At 37.4% G+C, this 17109-nt stretch overlaps 1 protein-coding gene across 2 annotated transcripts; it reads right to left on the reverse strand.

Moving 5' to 3' along the window:
• Positions 1–1871: 1871 nt before the first annotated feature.
• Positions 1872–10397, reverse strand: TAF9B (TATA-box binding protein associated factor 9b). Of its 2 annotated transcripts, XM_032475802.1 has the most exons (7): positions 10255–10396; positions 9530–9611; positions 9076–9212; positions 8861–8995; positions 7697–7772; positions 4793–4903; positions 1872–3900 (listed from the first exon to the last, which is right to left on the reverse strand). In XM_032475802.1, the coding sequence occupies exons 1-7, from the start codon at positions 10303–10305 to the stop codon at positions 3737–3739; spliced, it is 756 nt and encodes a 251-aa protein (XP_032331693.1). In that variant the 5' UTR covers positions 10306–10396; the 3' UTR covers positions 1872–3736. The 2 variants fall into 2 exon arrangements, with proteins under 2 accessions (XP_032331693.1, XP_032331694.1); XM_032475803.1 differs by lacking the exon at positions 8861–8995 and having other exon boundaries at positions 10255–10397.
• Between the last annotated feature and the right edge of the window lie 6712 nt (positions 10398–17109).

Here is a 17109-nt window from a genome sequence, read left to right on the forward strand (position 1 = left end):
AATCCTGAAATGATTCTCCTAGACTAGGACTTTTTTGTTTAACTCTGGAGAGAATAGCAAAAGAAAATTTTGGTGGCTGCTTTAAACAAAACAGAAATTTTGAAGGCCTGAATTTTTTCTTAAAAATTATTTGTGTTTTAATACTGTCCCCATAGTTGTAAATTTTAAAATACACCATGTTGGGGTGGGGAGCGTATGGCTCAGTGGTAGAGTGTGTGCTTAGTATGCATGAGGTCCTGGGTTCAATCCCTAGTACCTCCATTAAATAAACAAACAAACCTAATTACCCCTCCCCCCCCGAAATTTAAAAGAATACATCATGTTTCTTATAATGGCACTATACCATGGTTTAAGAAGCAGGAATTCTAGTGTGATTTTCCTTTTATAGATGAGGCCCAGAGATGTTACCCATAGATCCAGCAAATTAATGTCACAACTGGTCTACAACTTTAACATACGGATGACTTTTTTCCCCTATTGAATACCTTTCTCCCAACATTTCATCATTTCAAATGTACAGAGGAATTGAAAGAATTATATAGTAAACACCCATAAACCTAACACTTAGACTCTACAACTGCCAATTCATCCATCCATTGACCCCTGATTGTACCTTTTAAGTATTTTCTACTAGACTCTGCTTCCAGGATCTTTCCCCATTTATTCTGGCCATTAATCCAGGGAATGAATGGGGAAATGCAAATAGCTAGCTATTTGAGTACCTGATATATGCTTAGGACATAATGGAGGCAATATAAGATAGCATTTATGTCCTGAAGGAATTTACAATCTAGTCGAGGAAGATAATATGTAACAAACAATTTAGGAGCATATAAGCTCGAATTGTACAAGGGTGTGCTTCCTCATTTAATATAGAGTTATAAGTTATTGATAAAACATTGCAAAGGTTTAGGCTAAGTGTAGCAAATTTACTTTTAACCCCTAGACAATATATGTATGCCTGTATATAGAAAGAAATTATCTTCATGTCATAAATGAACTGGTATCTTTAGTTCAGTGTTTCCTACTTTCCTTCATGTCCAGAACTTTCCTCTAACACACAGACAAAAGTAAAAAAGGGGTACACAATGAGAATACTCCTTTCTACCTTAGTCCCCTAGCTATCAGTTTCCCTCCTTAGAAGCAATCACTGTAAGATTGGTTTCCTTCAATCTAGAGCTACTTCATGCATATAAAAATCGTATCTGTGGGTGTGGGTATGATTGTGGGTTTGTGTATAGTGGCATACACACTGCTTTGTACCTGCTGTTCTGATTAGTGTTTTTTCCTACCTACTGAGTACTTATTTTACTCTGGACCCCTTAGGGCACATCTTCCATTCTCCCCACATGCTAGTTGTATTCCTATATTCTTACTCAGATCAAAGACACTTGTTTCCTACTTGTAAAAGGAAAAACTTGGGATAGCAATGTCCTCGCCCCATTTACCATCAGTACATCTTTTAAAAAAAATTCTACCTAGAAGCTGGAGGACAAGAGCTGCCTTAAATCATTCTTGATGCTAAAATGGGTGGACATAATTAGGAAGGGGAGATTGGCAAGGTAAAGCAGTCTTCACCTGACAGAGCAAAATATACACTGGCTGACTTAGTAAGAGAATGAACACTCAGATTGCAACGTCATTTACATGTATTCCCACCAAAGACAGCATGTTATGTTGTTAATAGATTTAAACCCCATATTCTTTCATATTTATTTTGCTTCACTATGATGAGTCACATGTTGATTCCAAATAAAAGCAAGCAATTCCCTGATTTATAATTCATCCATTAAGCAAATTTTAACTGCTTTTGGACCTCTGCGTTTTTGAGCCTTATTCATTTCCCTTAAGTCAAAAATGAAAGAGATAGGATAAGTCCAATTTTTTATTAATAATCTTGAAACAAATAATACGTTAATTCTTTAGAGTTATATAGCATTTTTACAATTTTGAAAGAACTTACACATATACCAATTGAACCCTCACAACATCCCTGTGAGGTAGGCAGGGTTGGTGTTATTTTCCTATTACTAGTGAAGAGAACAAGGCTCATGGGTGAAGTAAGGTCAAACAGTTGGTTAATGATGGAGCCAGGACTAGAACCTAGGCCTTTTGACATGCTGCCTCCCTGAGAACATTCAAGTAATGATATCCTATGCTATATAATGAACATTTCTCTCCTATGATGATCAGATCTCTTTTTAAGTTTGATATCACCTTTTCCTAATATCCCCAAACACCCAAACTGTGATGAGATCGTTATTGGGACTATTTCTCTTTGATATTTCAAGCACCATCCTAAGATGAAACTTACTTATGTTTTAAGTTTTCAGGATCCTTAGCTACAAGTTCTAAATTATGATATGAAAATTTAGAAATTCTGCATAAGTGTTCCTATGTTGAATATGTCAAATTTACTTAAAATAATACAAGCCTGTTTATATTTTTGAAAGCTTTCCAATCTCTCCCAATAAGGTGTTCAGATATGTATAAATGGAAAATAGGGAAAGATGTTTAGCAACATTACTGGGAAGATTATGCAGAGTGCACCTAAATGTAAGTCGCATCACACTAATTTGTTTCTGTTGGCTTTCTAGAGGAAGGGAAACCATTAAGAAAACTTTCAGGTTTGATCCCATCTTATGTGTGACATCCTCAGCAACAAGCTAGAAAATGATCTGAATTATACCAATAGGAGGGTTCAAGCAGTAGTGATCAAACCATATATGTATCTGGTAAAAAGGAAGAAAACGCTTGCTCTTCAGTGGTTCTGCCTAGGTCCAGTGTAAATATACTTATCAAGGCAGATTTTAAGCTATAGCATGTTCTGTGTTAAATTCAGAAATGTAAACTATGGTAGAGTTATCAGTTCGGAATATAAGACTAACACTGAATGTAACTGACCTCAAACTATGTGTCAAAAGCAGAGTAATGCTCAATGGGCATAAAAGGCAAGGGATAAAACTCCACTGCTCTGGTATGGAGAGAAAAACAGCAAATGCAAACCTTCAGGTTAAAAGTGAACCACAGAACATCAGGCATGTAAAACAGATTTTAAAAATATGAACGTGACATTGAGCTGTATCATCAGGAATTGTATTTCTAAAATTCCAGTTTTGTCCTTTTAAATTGAAGAGCAATAGGAAGAAACTTAAGCCTGTGGGGAGGGGTACAGAAAATGAATGAGATCTAGAAACAAGGCTGAGGAGGTAGGAGGTTAGGGAAAACCAAGAAACAACTTAAATATATTCAGAATGGATTTAGAATCCCTCTAAATCCATCCTCTCCCAAAACCTTTTCCTAAATTGAGATATTTGGTCAAAAAGTGGTGACAATAAAAGTGACTATTTTACGTTACAAAAGAAGTCTTTAAATGCAGATCAGAAATTTTGCTGTTAAAGAGTAGTCGGCTGATCAGGCTGTAAAAACTAAAACTTAAGTGCTGCAGTCAGTGATACACTGCAGAAAACTGCTTCCAAAAATAGGATTACTATAGTAGGACTCAACATTAATGAAACTATTAAGAAACAAGCACTTAACTTTTTATACTTGAAGCCTAATGAAAAAACATTGGTACCCTTAAGAAATCTAACAGTTTAAACTAATGTGAAAAATATTGCAGCTACGTTTAAGTTTGCTAAGATAAAACTTGAAAAGATCTAGAATGTTCTAGTTCGGTATACTGCGCTCAATACCACCTACATATTTGAAATGCTTCTAGACTACACTATATTCCTTACATAGTATCATTGTCATCATCATCTTCATGTTTTCTCTTCAGTGGGTTTGATTCATTGGCCGTGTTCTGTGATGACACCATGTTGGTGGTAATAAGAATATTTTTGGGCCCAATCATTGAAGGATTAATCAGAACATTTTGAACTGCAGTTGTTACAGGAACTGTAAATAGAGAAAACACCCCGAAACTATGAATTATACAGAATCAGAAACAGAAAAGTATTCAACAAAGCTGAATGTAATTCTAATAACAATTTCAATAGTATGAAGTGCAGCTACGGCATAGAAGAAACTCAGGTAATACTGCATTAAGAGTTGAATTACATTTTTGATGCTTTGAAGTACTTAAATTAGTATCTAGAACAAGGTTAAAGAAGTTCTGTTAGTTTTTTTTAACTATCCAAAATTTCAATTAGTACTTAGTCATGGGAAGCAGTACACTGGATTCATCATGGAATATACTAAAGGCACATATTCAAGGTCAGGAAACATGCTTCCCTTACAGGCCAATATTTTAAATAAGTTTATGGTGTGTGGTTAGGTTTCAGAAGATGTGAAATCTAAACATATGCATTAATAAATGGTGTTTTAATGGAATTTTACTTATATTATTCCAACTTTCTATGTATACTTTCATGAAGTGAATAAAGGTAAAAATTTTCATTTGATTTATACTAAGTTGTATTATTTTCTTGAGCTTTAACCCTAAGTGCTTTCCCCCCAAAGATGCCTTAGATTTGTAGACCATAACTTATTTTAATTCACAGTGTTCTTTGAGAATCTGATGATCATGCTGAAATCTCTCCCTTCCTCCCCAAAATGTTACAGGTATATAAAATTTCATACACTTTTAGTGGGCTTATAGACTCCCTCTGAATACCCTGATTTGCAGCATTACTTCCACCTTTCTGTTAACGATATTAAAACAATTTAATTATTGCTCTAGGAATACAAACTGTTCTATAATCACAAATTACTCACACATTTTAAAATTCAGAAAAAAATATTTTAAAAGAACCACTTTCAAACCCCCACCCCTTCACCAGCACGTTACCTGGTTTGACAGGCGTGGACTGAGAAGGTGGAATCTGCACTGTAAATCTTTGGCTTGTCACTGACACTGGAGGTGCAACTTTATTTGGGACAGACACTGTTTGTGGGGTTGCTGTAGTTGTAATTAACAGATCATGTTAGTTAGATGACTTATACAGGTTCAAATTCTGCACTCCTTAGCTTACCAGAAACTACCTTCAAAGCACAAGGAATTAATGAAAGGTGAGAAAAAATAATTAGAAATAAGAGCAAAGGAACTTCAAAGATGTTTACAAGCTCAATAGTTTAGATGTTAATAATTCAGGATAGTATAGTGGTAAAGATTGTAGGCTTTGGAGCCTACCTGCTTGAGTCTGAATACAGGCTTTATCACCTACTAGCTGAGTATCTGAGGGCAAGTTATTTAAGCTTTTTGTGCCTCAATTTTCTCATCTGTCAAATGGGTATAGCTACCTATTTCATAGGATTCTTGTGAAAATAAAAATAATCCATGTAAAGCTTTTGAAACAGCATCTGGCACTGAATTTTAGCTATATGAAGTCATGAAGTTGAGCATTTAAATAAACAGAAGAACTAAAGACTCAAGGTTTTTCTATTACCTAGGTGCACTTTTAATCTCTGTCACTTGCTGGGAATTAGAAGATGTCTACTATACCCATGAAGCTAAATCAACATGCATCTAACAAAAGCCTATCAAATACACCCCTTGGGGTCCCCATGTGGCATAAAAATCATTTTCCTTTTCTATATCCAGATGCTTTTTTTAAGCAGAAAGAGATCTTGGAGATAACCTAGTCTAAACCCCCATCATCTTAACTCTACCCAGTATCACAAGGTACAACTCAAATACTACTCCATTTTATAAAATCTTGATTTGCTCAGAAGTCACTGCCTGCCTCTGAAATTCCTTTAACACCTCATAGGAACCTTATTATTAGTATCTTATCTCGTTCACTAAATTATAAGCCTTGGCTAATGTGTTTTTTTTTTTTTTTTTACCCTTGTGAGCACGTAGCACGTGGCTTTTGTGCCTGGCTTCTAACATGCACTCAACAAATGTGCTTGATGAATAAATTTTGCAAGCTCAGAGACTTGGTATGTAGACTGATGTCTTGGCTCTCTTAAAAAACACATTTATAGAAATGTGTCTAGTTTTTCCTTTGGGGATGCATGCTTTCCATACATTCCTTTCCCCTGGAACCAGCAGTCTGCCTAGGGACAGAATTGCTAGAAAAAACTACAACTATCATCACCTCCAGGGAGAAAGGAGAAGAAAGCCTAAATGGAGGAAGAAAGCCCAAAGGTACTCAGGAATCTGGCTTCTAGTGCTTTCTTTTCTGAACCCAGAAGGTGAGGCCTTACACTAACATCTCCATCTCTAGGCAAGTTTTCCCATATATTCAAGCAGCAGTCCAAAGAATTTGGTGAAGCTTAATGAAACAACGTAAGTATTTCATTTTGTCAAGAAAATTCACAGTAGGTGGATGTTTTCTTGTCCATTACTGTAAGGAGTTGTTAACATTTAAACCAGTATGGAGTTTAGGCTTTAAAACTAAACAGAGTAGATACTTAAGTCTTATGCTTCATAGGACTCATTTAAATTTTTTTTAAATTTAAAACTTTCATCTGTAGTAGTAGCTTTTAGCAGTTCCTTCACTTGATTTTAAAATTTCTAAAACGTGTACAATTAATGCCTAACTAGGAATAAAAATCACATCTGATAACTAAAATTGGTAAGCTTGCCAACATGTGTAACTGATGACCATAGGTTAGTTTTTAAAAATTGGTATTTATTGAATTAACATGAACTAATGGATAAACAGAATATGATCAAAAATTTGCACAGATTATATATGCAAACTCCTGTCTACAAAGGTTACATTAAGATAATTAGAAGAGTACAATTAGTACTAACTGTCTTAGTACTAATTTTAAAATGCTAAATGGTTTTAAAATGCTGAAATGTGAATTCACACCCTGAAAATATGAAGAGATTGTCTATACACCTCAAAAATCAAATGCTGCTTACCCTAGAGCTATATGACATCTATAGGACTCAAGTTATAAGTAATAAGAACCAAGAAATCTATACAGGTCAAAGAGAAGGATTTTTTTCTGAAAAGAGTTTGACTATGAAAGAAATCCAGCAGGGATGTAGGACAGAAAAAAATGAGGAAATCTAAATCCATTATTTAAGTTTTCCCTATTACTTAAACAACAATGACAGTATGGTTTCTAAATACCATTCTCTACTAAAAGGAACCAGGGGTCTTTTGAGAAATGACTGATTCTAGGACTGGAGTAAGGAAAATATGAGCTTGTAACATCGTGTGCCAGAAAGAAATGCTCAAAGAATGATGGAGACCTGTCACACAAAGGACACAGGAGACAGTTTGAAGGGGCTCTCACTGACCAGTACAGGATAATCAGTACTACTTCTGAAGAGGTTATATTAAAAATAGAATGGCTTTTCTTTGATGTCCTTAAGCTTTTTGTATATTTTAAACTTCTTTCTTTTGACTGCATTCTCTTGCCAATTTACTCAGAAATTTAGTTTCTGATTATACGTAGGTCACTGCTATGAGTGTATTTGGCAAATTCATTTGTATAGAAGCCAGAAAGAACAGAGCTTAAACTGCTGTTTTTAGTACCATAGTTTATACTGGCAACAATGTTGGGTAATGTCCAATTCTATACTCATTTGGGATCAGATATTCCTTCTAACTTTCTTATTTTGAAATCTGATAAAATCTGTTTACAGCTTTACTAGAGAACAAATAAATGTATCAATGGCAACACACATATGGGAATTTCTGACTCACCTTTTGACTTGGATTATAGTTCGAAATCAAGTGCTGAGGCACTTCTTTACCAGCCAGAAAAGCCATTTCCCTCTTTCACTTACCTATAGTAGGAGTGGTAGGTCTGCTACTAACAGCACCAACACTTAACCGTGGAACTAGTCTTCCTTGGTTAGGTCCCTAGAGGATGTAAAAAACAAATTTGTTTTAATGTTGTTCAGATTTGATACCTAAACTTACCAGAAATGAAATTAGGATTGTTGATGTGAATTATTAATGGATACTTCATGGCAAGAATGTCCTGTTTTTGTTTAGTGTTCTAAACCCAGTATTTAAACTAGGGTTTTCACAAATATACTACACACACACATATAATACAAACATAATACCTATCTATATAAACATGGATATGAATGTATATATATGTCTATATATATAATTTTATATAGTTTTTTTCCCATTAGTTTTTTTATTGAAGTATAGTTGGTTTACAATGTTGTATTAACTTCTGGTGTACAGCATAGTGATTCAGTTATAATACATATATATACTCCTTTTCATTATAAGCTATTTCAAGGTATTGAATATAGTTCCCTGTGCTATACAATAGACCCTTGCTCTTTATCTGTTTTTATATAGTAGTTAGTACATGCAAATCCCATCTATATAGTTTTAAGTTTAAGGTAGAGTCTTATTTGGGGATAACAGCTAACTTCTTTATGATTTTTAATCTTAACTAGCCAATATCTGAACCAAAAAAAGAAATAAACTGTCTTATAGTGGAATTTCAGACAACAAAGCTAGCCCAATGTGGGGAAAACTTTTTCAGTGGTGGGAGAGCCAGAAAGCAAGTCTAATGCCTGATGATATATCATTTACTCTGTTATTGGGCCCTACTAAAAAACTATGTTATAGATTGGGAGTTACGGAAGTTACGAAAGATTGAGAGTTATGAAACCTGAGAATAAGTCTTAGCTTTGCTGCTAACTCCATAGATGAGTTCAGGATCAGTTTCCTAATGTGAAAAATAAGTGTTGAGTTAGATGAACAAGGAAGTTTCTTTTAGCTCTAAAAATTTTGGATTATATATTCTATATTTTAACATAGCAGCTAGTTGCAGACATAATATTTTTAAGGAACTAAATAAAAAAATCCTACTAAATTATCTTAACCTTTAATCTACTGCATCGGCTACAGGAATTTGCTTTTTACAAATCCTCTAACACACTTTCCCCTTTTAAAAAGCTAAGATGACTAAAATTTCTTACCTTTTTAATTAAGGACTTCAGCCTATAGTTTGGAGCTGTTAAGCAGTATCTGTCAGGTGGGAGTCTGGGTCCTGAATATGGCTTAATCAATGGTAAAGGGGTTTGATTTTTCTGCCTTGCAATATCAAGTAAAAACTAAAAAAAAAAAAAATCCTTATTAGAACTACAATTTAAAAATTATAAGTAAAATGAACTTCAAATGACAGTTTGCTCACATCTCTTGGGGGAGGAGAGGTAAAAGATTGGTCTGCTCGACACTGGATTGCCAGTCTCACATCATCTGCATCAACATTAGGTTTCTTAGCATGGCTTGAATAAATTTTTGCATCATCCAGAATTGTAGTCACATATCCTTTAAGAACAAAACATTATTTTTTTAAACATGTGAAAATAGCTTACTACTTATGGCCACTTTTCTTAATAAAAATTCCCACTAATTTCTACAAAGGTTATGAATTTTGGTTGTAGTATCAAATTGTCCTATCTATATGATCAATTTTGAACAGATATCACAATACAAATACTATCCCCTAGCTTGAGCTCCTTTTACTGCTTCAGGCTGAATTCTATGATACTTAACTGTTAAAAGTAATTGGAAAAATGTTCTTCCAATGAACGAACTTTTCAAATTCACAAGTTAGGCAAATTTTTGGTGCTTTGTTAACTTACGGAAAGCAAATTCCAACATTTGATTTATAACCCTTGGTTCATACTCCGTAATTCCCATATCCTTCAGGATCTGTGCCATCACCTGTGGATTCAAATAAAAACGCCAGATGCATAATCTGGGTATAGAAATAAAAACTGGACCGAAGGTAGTAATTACATTTATGATACAAGGTCCCCATTCTCTGGGCTTCAAACTTGTTCTTAATCCTTTTTCGCCCAAGTGAATGTCAGGATCACACCAAATCCCTTCGTACCCTCTTCGCTGAAAACTTTTTTTTTTTTTTTTTGGCGGGGGTAGGGGCAAAGAGAGAAAAAAAAGGCCCGGGTTGGCTTTCCCAGCCGAGGTAGGGGTGGCTACAGCTGGTTGTCATTTTCAGGTGTGGTGATGGGGTAAGCTAGCATCAGAACCCTGGACGCGAGAGTCAGGATTCCCAGACGGGGCGAGACGACGAAGCGGCCAGGGCCCGAGGCCCAGGAGACAAAGCTGGACGACAGGCCTGTGCGATCCGGCCGGCCGCCAGACTCCCTCCGGCCCGGCTGTCGGGGTGGCGGGAGGGAGCCCCGGGGTCCAGGGCACCCCATTCTCCCACACCTCCTGGCCTCCCCGGCTGGGCTGGAGCCGGCACGCGAGCCCATCCTCAAGCCCTCCGCCTGGGCCCGCCGCCCGGGTCCCCGGCCCCGGCCGCGCGAAGCTTCGCGCCCCGCCTGTTATCCTTCGCACTCACCAAGGCATCTCTCGGAGCGTTCTTGGCAGGCGCCATCTTGCCCGACTCCATGTTATCCTGCCGCTCGTCATCCGGGGAGAGAGGGCTACTCGCGGGTTCCTCGCTCAGGCTCCACCCCTGCGGGCGCGCAAGGCGGGGTTACCGCGCCGGCTCCGGCTCCGGCTCCGGCTAGGGTTCCGCGCGCGGCTGGTTCCCAGCTGCTAGCCAGTCCTTGGTAGGCTGAGGCCAGCCAGGCTAGCGGGGAGCCGGCGGCACCGGAGGGTCAAAAGAGGCTGGTAAGCTTTGCCTGAGGAGCCCTCGGCCAACGCTTGGAAGGCCGATAAGTTCATCTTCCCAGAGCTGTTCCCCAGAAAAGTGCATGAAATGAGCCACCCTTGTCTTTTCTGGAGTCCCTGCTCGCCTCCCCGGCTGCCACCCTGTCCCCTTCTGTCACCCTGGAATTGCCTCCAGCGGCCCTGCCTCTGTGTTAGGGTTGCCTGGTCAAGTGCTGAAAACCCAGTTAAATTTGAATGTCAAATCAACACATTTTAGCATAAGTATTCCAAATATCACACGGGCTATACTTATACTACAAAATTATTTATTGTTGAGTTGACACTCAAATTTAATTGGGCGTTCTGTTTTTTTATTTGCTAAAATGGGCAACCCGACCCTATAGCCTGCTCTCCACCCAGCAGGCATTTGGTTAGCTCTCATCACACTCAACGCCCTGTCACAGTTGCTCATTTTATACTGATGAAAAGCTAAAGCCTGACCGCCTGTAAGATTCCCCGCTGGAGCCCCTCCAGCCTTGTTGCTTGGGCTTGAATAGTTTCCTCTCTGTCCCTGCTGAGGCCCAGCCAAAGCCCTCACTTGCTTCCCAAATGCTTTCTCCCCACTCGCCACATGACAGCCTGAGTGACTTTCAAAAAGCGTACAACAGTTAATTATCCCTGGCTTAGAGTGTCCCAAAGAGAACTCCTTACTCCTTCACATCCACCAACGCCCGCCATCTCAGAAAAAGACACTCTGCCCCACTCAGGTGGGAAAGAGCAATCAGCCACGTTATGCTCTTTCCCTCACAGTCCACACTTTAATCTAGAAGCAAGTCCCGTCAGGGCAACCTCCTAAAGTCACATTATGAGTATCTTTGTCTCCGCATCTCTATCCAGTGATACCATGCTAACAGCCCAAGCCAACAGCCTTCCTTACCAAGACTCCAGAAACAGGTCCTCGAAATAGTGCTTCCCCACATTCTTTACACAACTAGAGAGATCTCAGTCATAAATCAGATAATTGTATTCCTTCCCTTAAATGGGCTTAAACCCTCTAATGGCTTCACACACACACACACACACACACACACACACACACACAAATTCATACTTATTTCTGGGGCTTGGCGGGCCCCTCAGTTTTGGCTACTAGCTTACCTCATCCGGCTCCTCTGAATCGGTCGTCCACCACGCAGCCATCTTGAACTCTGATGAGGTCCCCCAAGAACCACGTGTTCTTAAAATACTGTTTCCAGTGGGAACACTGATCCCCACACTCCGCAAGCGCCTTTCCCAGCTGGGCGTGGGCAACATTTAGGTAAGACTAATAATGATTTTCTCCCGTTCAAATAGGTAGTATATACACAGGGTACAAAAATTTAAAAGTATATTTTAAAAAACAAGAAAAAGAAAGCCTCTGTGGCTTGTCCTAGCCACTCATTTTTCCTTCACAGAAGGCACCACTGTTTACCAGTTTCTTGTCTATTTAATGTACAAATCTTACCTTCTTTATACCTTGTCCACCCCCCCCCCCCCAACGGTACCATATTGTTGGGGTGACCAGCCTTTAGAGACCCAACCCGGGACACAGCTGTATTAGATGAAAAGACCCATAATATATAATACATACATAATACACAATTGTACAAATATGTTACTGCTTTAATATAAAAATATGAAAATAGATGTTCATTTTAAATTATGTTTTTCCATAGTGTTTACTTTTCAGTTACATACATGCTATTACTTAAACAAAACAATAGGGCTGGTTAACAGTGGCAATTAATAGTAGTTAATAGTAGAACTAATTAAATAATGTATGAGAGAAAATACAACAATATATTCCAAATTTCTGTCCTGTCACAGCAATTTAAGTCTTGGTTGTTTTAAATTTTATAGGTCATATTACTGTATATTTTTAATATACATAAATATGACTTTAAAAAAGGAGAATGTAAAGACAAAAAACCAAATTAAACAGCTGTTATGTATTGCCTATATTTCATAAAAAATTACAGTGAAATGTTTCTTTTGGCCTCATGGTACAGTAAGATATTTTTACTCTTTCTATTCCTTTTCCTGGTAATACTTATCTGAACTGCTTGCAGACTTTAGGACATCCTTCTTTTCTTTCATGTAGTGGTAAAACTGAATATAGTCAAACATAATATTCATTTTGATGTGAATCTCTGCTCTTATCAAGCCCACATTAGTCTGACTCCTGGTGTCAAGTCTAGTGAGATGACATCAAGCCAAATGTGCTTTCAAAAAAAGTGTTTGAATTTGAAACACTCCTAAATATTACTTCCTAGAAATAACAGGTTTTTACATTTGTAGGAGTTAGTTCTCAGTTTTCCAAAAATGCCCATTCACTTAGTACTAGAGGCTTGTCTTCGTAGACCAGCTATTTGTCAGTCAGTTAGGCCCTTTGCATCTAAACATCTATCATTTAAGTTGTCCATGTCTAAAACATCCATCATTTTTGAAAACTTTGACGCACATTAGATGTTATAAATTAAACCTTTCTCAGGGAAAAAAGGTTTTCTAGCACAAAGGTAATGTGAACTCATGAAATGGAGGTTGGATTCCAAATAAGTTAAAATTTTAGTAAAGAAATGAGAATTCTGTTTAACTGAAAGTTTTCTGGTGACATTTTTTTTTTTGAGTTCTGAAGTAGTCTTATTTCCAAATGCTGAATTTTTTTTCTGTGTGAGTTTATGTCACAGCCTACCCATAACATTGGACAACTTGAGCAGTCAGTTAATACTTTTCTAGCCTCCTGTTTAGCTTCCTATGGTCTCTTCGAAGAGCATCAAGCAATACAGCATATGCATCTCTTTTACAGTAATCCCTTTCTCCTTTCTTATTCTCAATGTATTTCCAAATTAAAGGACATTTTTATTGTCCCACATTTTGAAAATATTTTACAGCAAGCCAACAGTTAAACAGCTTTTCTATGGCCAGTAATAATAATAGGTGTCCTATGCATACATGTGTTTTGGAAGTTATTCTTTCCATTTAAAGTAGAAAAATCTCATTAGGTGCTTCTGCACATTTTGAGGAAGCTGCAAAGTGACCCAAAACTTTCATTATGAAAACTTCAATAGCCCAGGTAAACAAATCACTTTTACTTTTACTTTTTAGCAGTATTGTGTACAAGATCTGCAGCACATTTAGCAGATAATATCTTTTCATTTTCTTGAATAGAATGTGCCAGAATTTATATTTGTGCTCTCTGCTTGAATATGAACATAAATGATCAAAATCTAGTTTGTATTTGGACAAGATTATCAGTATTCTCTTGTTTTATGTTTTCTGCAGTTTTTGTTAATGCCTCCATGGAATTCAAGAAGAAAATTTGAAACTCCAATTTTTAAGTCAAAGTTCCTAAGAGCTAGGTGGAATGTTTTGCTGTTATCGTTGTTGTTGCCATGATTTGATGGATAACTTGATAAACTTGTACAAAGTATGATCATTGATAAGATCTGACAGAATCAGCTCTATACTGTAAGAGGCCAACACATCTGTTGTCAAAATTTCCCCTTTTGTTTGCTCACAGAACATACTGGCTGCAACCTCTGAACAGGAAACAGCTTAGTTTCAAAGAGCAGTTAAGGGAACTTTACAAAAATGTGTGTTCACTCATATGGAATCCTCTGGCCAATTCAGTGGTTGCTATTTTCAGCTGAATATTGGTATCTTATTGGGAAGTGAGAAACCTTTAGATTATGAGATTGTCTCCATATGGCTTTCACATTCCTTGCTCCACTATACTCAATCTCATTTTTTTTTTGGATATTGTGCAGTATGCTCTATTTTGGTTGTTTGCCTTCCTTGATCGAGTTGTATGTGCCTTTTCATCCATTATTAATATAATGCAGTTGGTTAGTCTTCTTCTTTTATTTTTGGTTTTGTCTGGGAATGCTGGCATTGGTGTTGTTTTAATGTTCATTATTTGAACTCTTAGAGAACATGATCACAATATTTACAAAGTTAAGAAGTAAACTAGCATTATATATTTGGGAAAGATGAGAACTCTAATTAAAAAAGATACATGCACATTAATGTTCATAGCAGCACTATTCACAATAGCTAAGACACAGAAGCAACCTAAATGTTCATCAACAGATGAATGGAGACAGAAAATGTGAGATATGTGTGTGTGTGTGTGTGTGTGTGTATATATATATATATATATATATATATATATATATAATGGAATATTACTCAGCTATAAAAAAAAATGAAATATTGCCAGTTGCAGCAATATGGGTAGACCTAGAGATTATCATACTAAGTGAAGTAAGTCAGACAGAGAAAGACAAGTATTACATTATATCACTTATATGTGGAATCTAAAAAATAATACAAATCAACTTATTTACAAAACTTAAAGAGGTTCACAGATGTAGAAAACAAACTTATGGTTACCAAAGGGGAAAGGGGAGGGGAAAATATAAGTTAGGAGTATGGGTTAACAGATACACACTACTATATATAAAATAGATAAACAACAAGGATTTACTGTATAGCACAGTGAACTATACTCAGTATCTTGTAATAACCCCAAATGGAAAAGAATCTGAAGCTGTACACCTGAAACTAACACAATATTGTGTATCAGCTATAATTAAATAAAATATTAAACTAGCATTATATTGATATAAAGTGCAACAGAAATATTAATACAATTAAGAAATACAATTCAATGAAATCAGGTACACAAAACATGAACAAAATGAGAAATTTAACAAAGATACAAATCATAAAAAAGAAACAGAAATTAAGGAATAGAAGAATACAATGAATGAAATGAAAAATGCAGTGGAGAGCATCAACATCAGATGAGACCAAACATAAAAAAGAATTAGTGAAATAAATGATAGGAACTTTAAAATACCCCAGTCAGAGGTGAATAAAGAAACTAGAATAAAAAAGAGTGAAGAAAGTGTACATGATCTATGGGACATCATAAAAAAGCCAATTTCTGAATTACTGGAGTTTGAGAAGGAGAAGGCAGGGAAAAGAGGGTAGAAAGCTTATTTAAAGAAGTAATGGGTTAGTACTTATGAAACATGGGGAGAGATTTGGACATTCAAGTTCATCCAGGAAATACTTTGCCTCATTATTTCAATCAAAAATAATCTCCAAGACATATTATATTAAAGCTGTCAAAAATCAATTGGAAGAGAATCTTAAAGGAAGCAAACAAGAAGATTTTAACCCACAAAGGAATTCCTATTAGGCTGTCAGCAGATTTATCAGTGGAAATTTTAAAGTCCAGGGGAGAGTGAGGCAATATATTCAAAGTGCTAAAAGGAAAACATTGTCAAACAGGAATACTCTGTCCAGCAAAATTATTATTCAAAAATGAAGGATAAAGATTTTCTCAGTCACACAAAAGCAGAGGGAATTCATCACCACTAGACCTGCCTTACAAGAAATACTGAAAGTAGTTGTTTAGCTGAAATGAAATGACACTACTTAGTAACATAAAAACATGAAAATACACAACACTCTGGTAAAGGCAAATTTATAGCCAAATTCAGAAAACTAATACTGAAATATAATAGTGTGTTAATCACATAACTGTAGAATAAAAGTTAAAGGACAAGAGTACCAAAAATAACTTCAGCTACTATTAATTGTTAATGAATACACAATAGAAAAATAAGTAAATTGTGGCATTAAAAAATGGAGGGAGTAGGGAGGATGGGCCAAGTTGGTGGAGTAGAAGGACTCTGGTAGCTCACCCTCTCCCACAAATACACCAAAACTCACATCCATGGACCCACTGAGCCAGCCAGAGCACCTGCTGAACTCCGACAGAACATTGCCCTCTTCAAAAGACAACGACGCCATGAATCTGGTAGGAGAAAAGGAAAAAAGAAAGAAGAAAAAGCAAAACAGTGTGGGACTGGTCACATGGGGAGGGAGTGGCAAAGGAGGAATAGCGCTCATTCACTGAATCTCCTCCTCTCCAACGGAGAGGTCAGCGGGAAGGAGGGGGAAACTCCGAGGCTCAGATCTGTATGGAGCACCCCTAGACTGACAGAGCTATGTTGAATGGGCACAAAGGGTCTCCGTGACACCCAGCTCTAGAGTCCAAGTGCCAGATGGGGGACGGGACAGGCTGCCTGAACTGGGTGGATGACTGGGGCAGGCTGAACAGAGGCAAGCCCGGGGGACTGCAGGGGGCTGCTTGCCATGGATGAGAGGGTACACAGGGCAAAACAACTTGGGCCTTCCATAAAACAACATGGCTGATGTGCCCTGGGGGGAAGGGTGTCATACTCCCTATCTCCAAAAACCTGCTGAAGGTTTTCGGGAGAATAGAGTTGGGGCTCAGCTGCAGCCACCATATCCTCCAGTGCTTAGCACACAGGCCAGGCGAGGTCGAAACCTGAATCCATACCTAAGAGCTTAGCAGCCTCAAAGGCCAGACAGAGACTTCTTTACAGCCTGAGGCAGATAGGATCTTTCTGCCCTGGTACCTCAGAGAACTCACACTGCCAAGACAAACAAGGAGCTGAGTTTTGGCACGGAGCAGTGCAGGGCTGTTACACGGTCTCCCCCAAGTCTGCCAACGGAGCATGGACCT

The sequence above is a fragment of the Camelus ferus genome, chromosome X (genome assembly GCF_009834535.1).
Source record: "Camelus ferus isolate YT-003-E chromosome X, BCGSAC_Cfer_1.0, whole genome shotgun sequence".
In the NCBI taxonomy this organism is placed as follows: Eukaryota; Metazoa; Chordata; class Mammalia; order Artiodactyla; family Camelidae; genus Camelus; species Camelus ferus.

Bases quoted from the DNA above. Each gene is read 5' to 3' on its own strand.
- TAF9B (XM_032475802.1), bottom strand. From the start codon at position 10,305: ATGGAGTCGGGCAAGATGGCGCCTGCCAAGAACGCTCCGAGAGATGCC. The intron at 8,996-9,075 runs GTGAGCAAACTG...TTTTTTTTTTAG, and splicing joins CCTCTCCTCCCCCAAGAGAT to TTTTTACTTGATATTGCAAG. The intron at 4,904-7,696 runs GTAAGTGAAAGA...TTACAACTACAG, and splicing joins ACCTACCACTCCTACTATAG to CAACCCCACAAACAGTGTCT.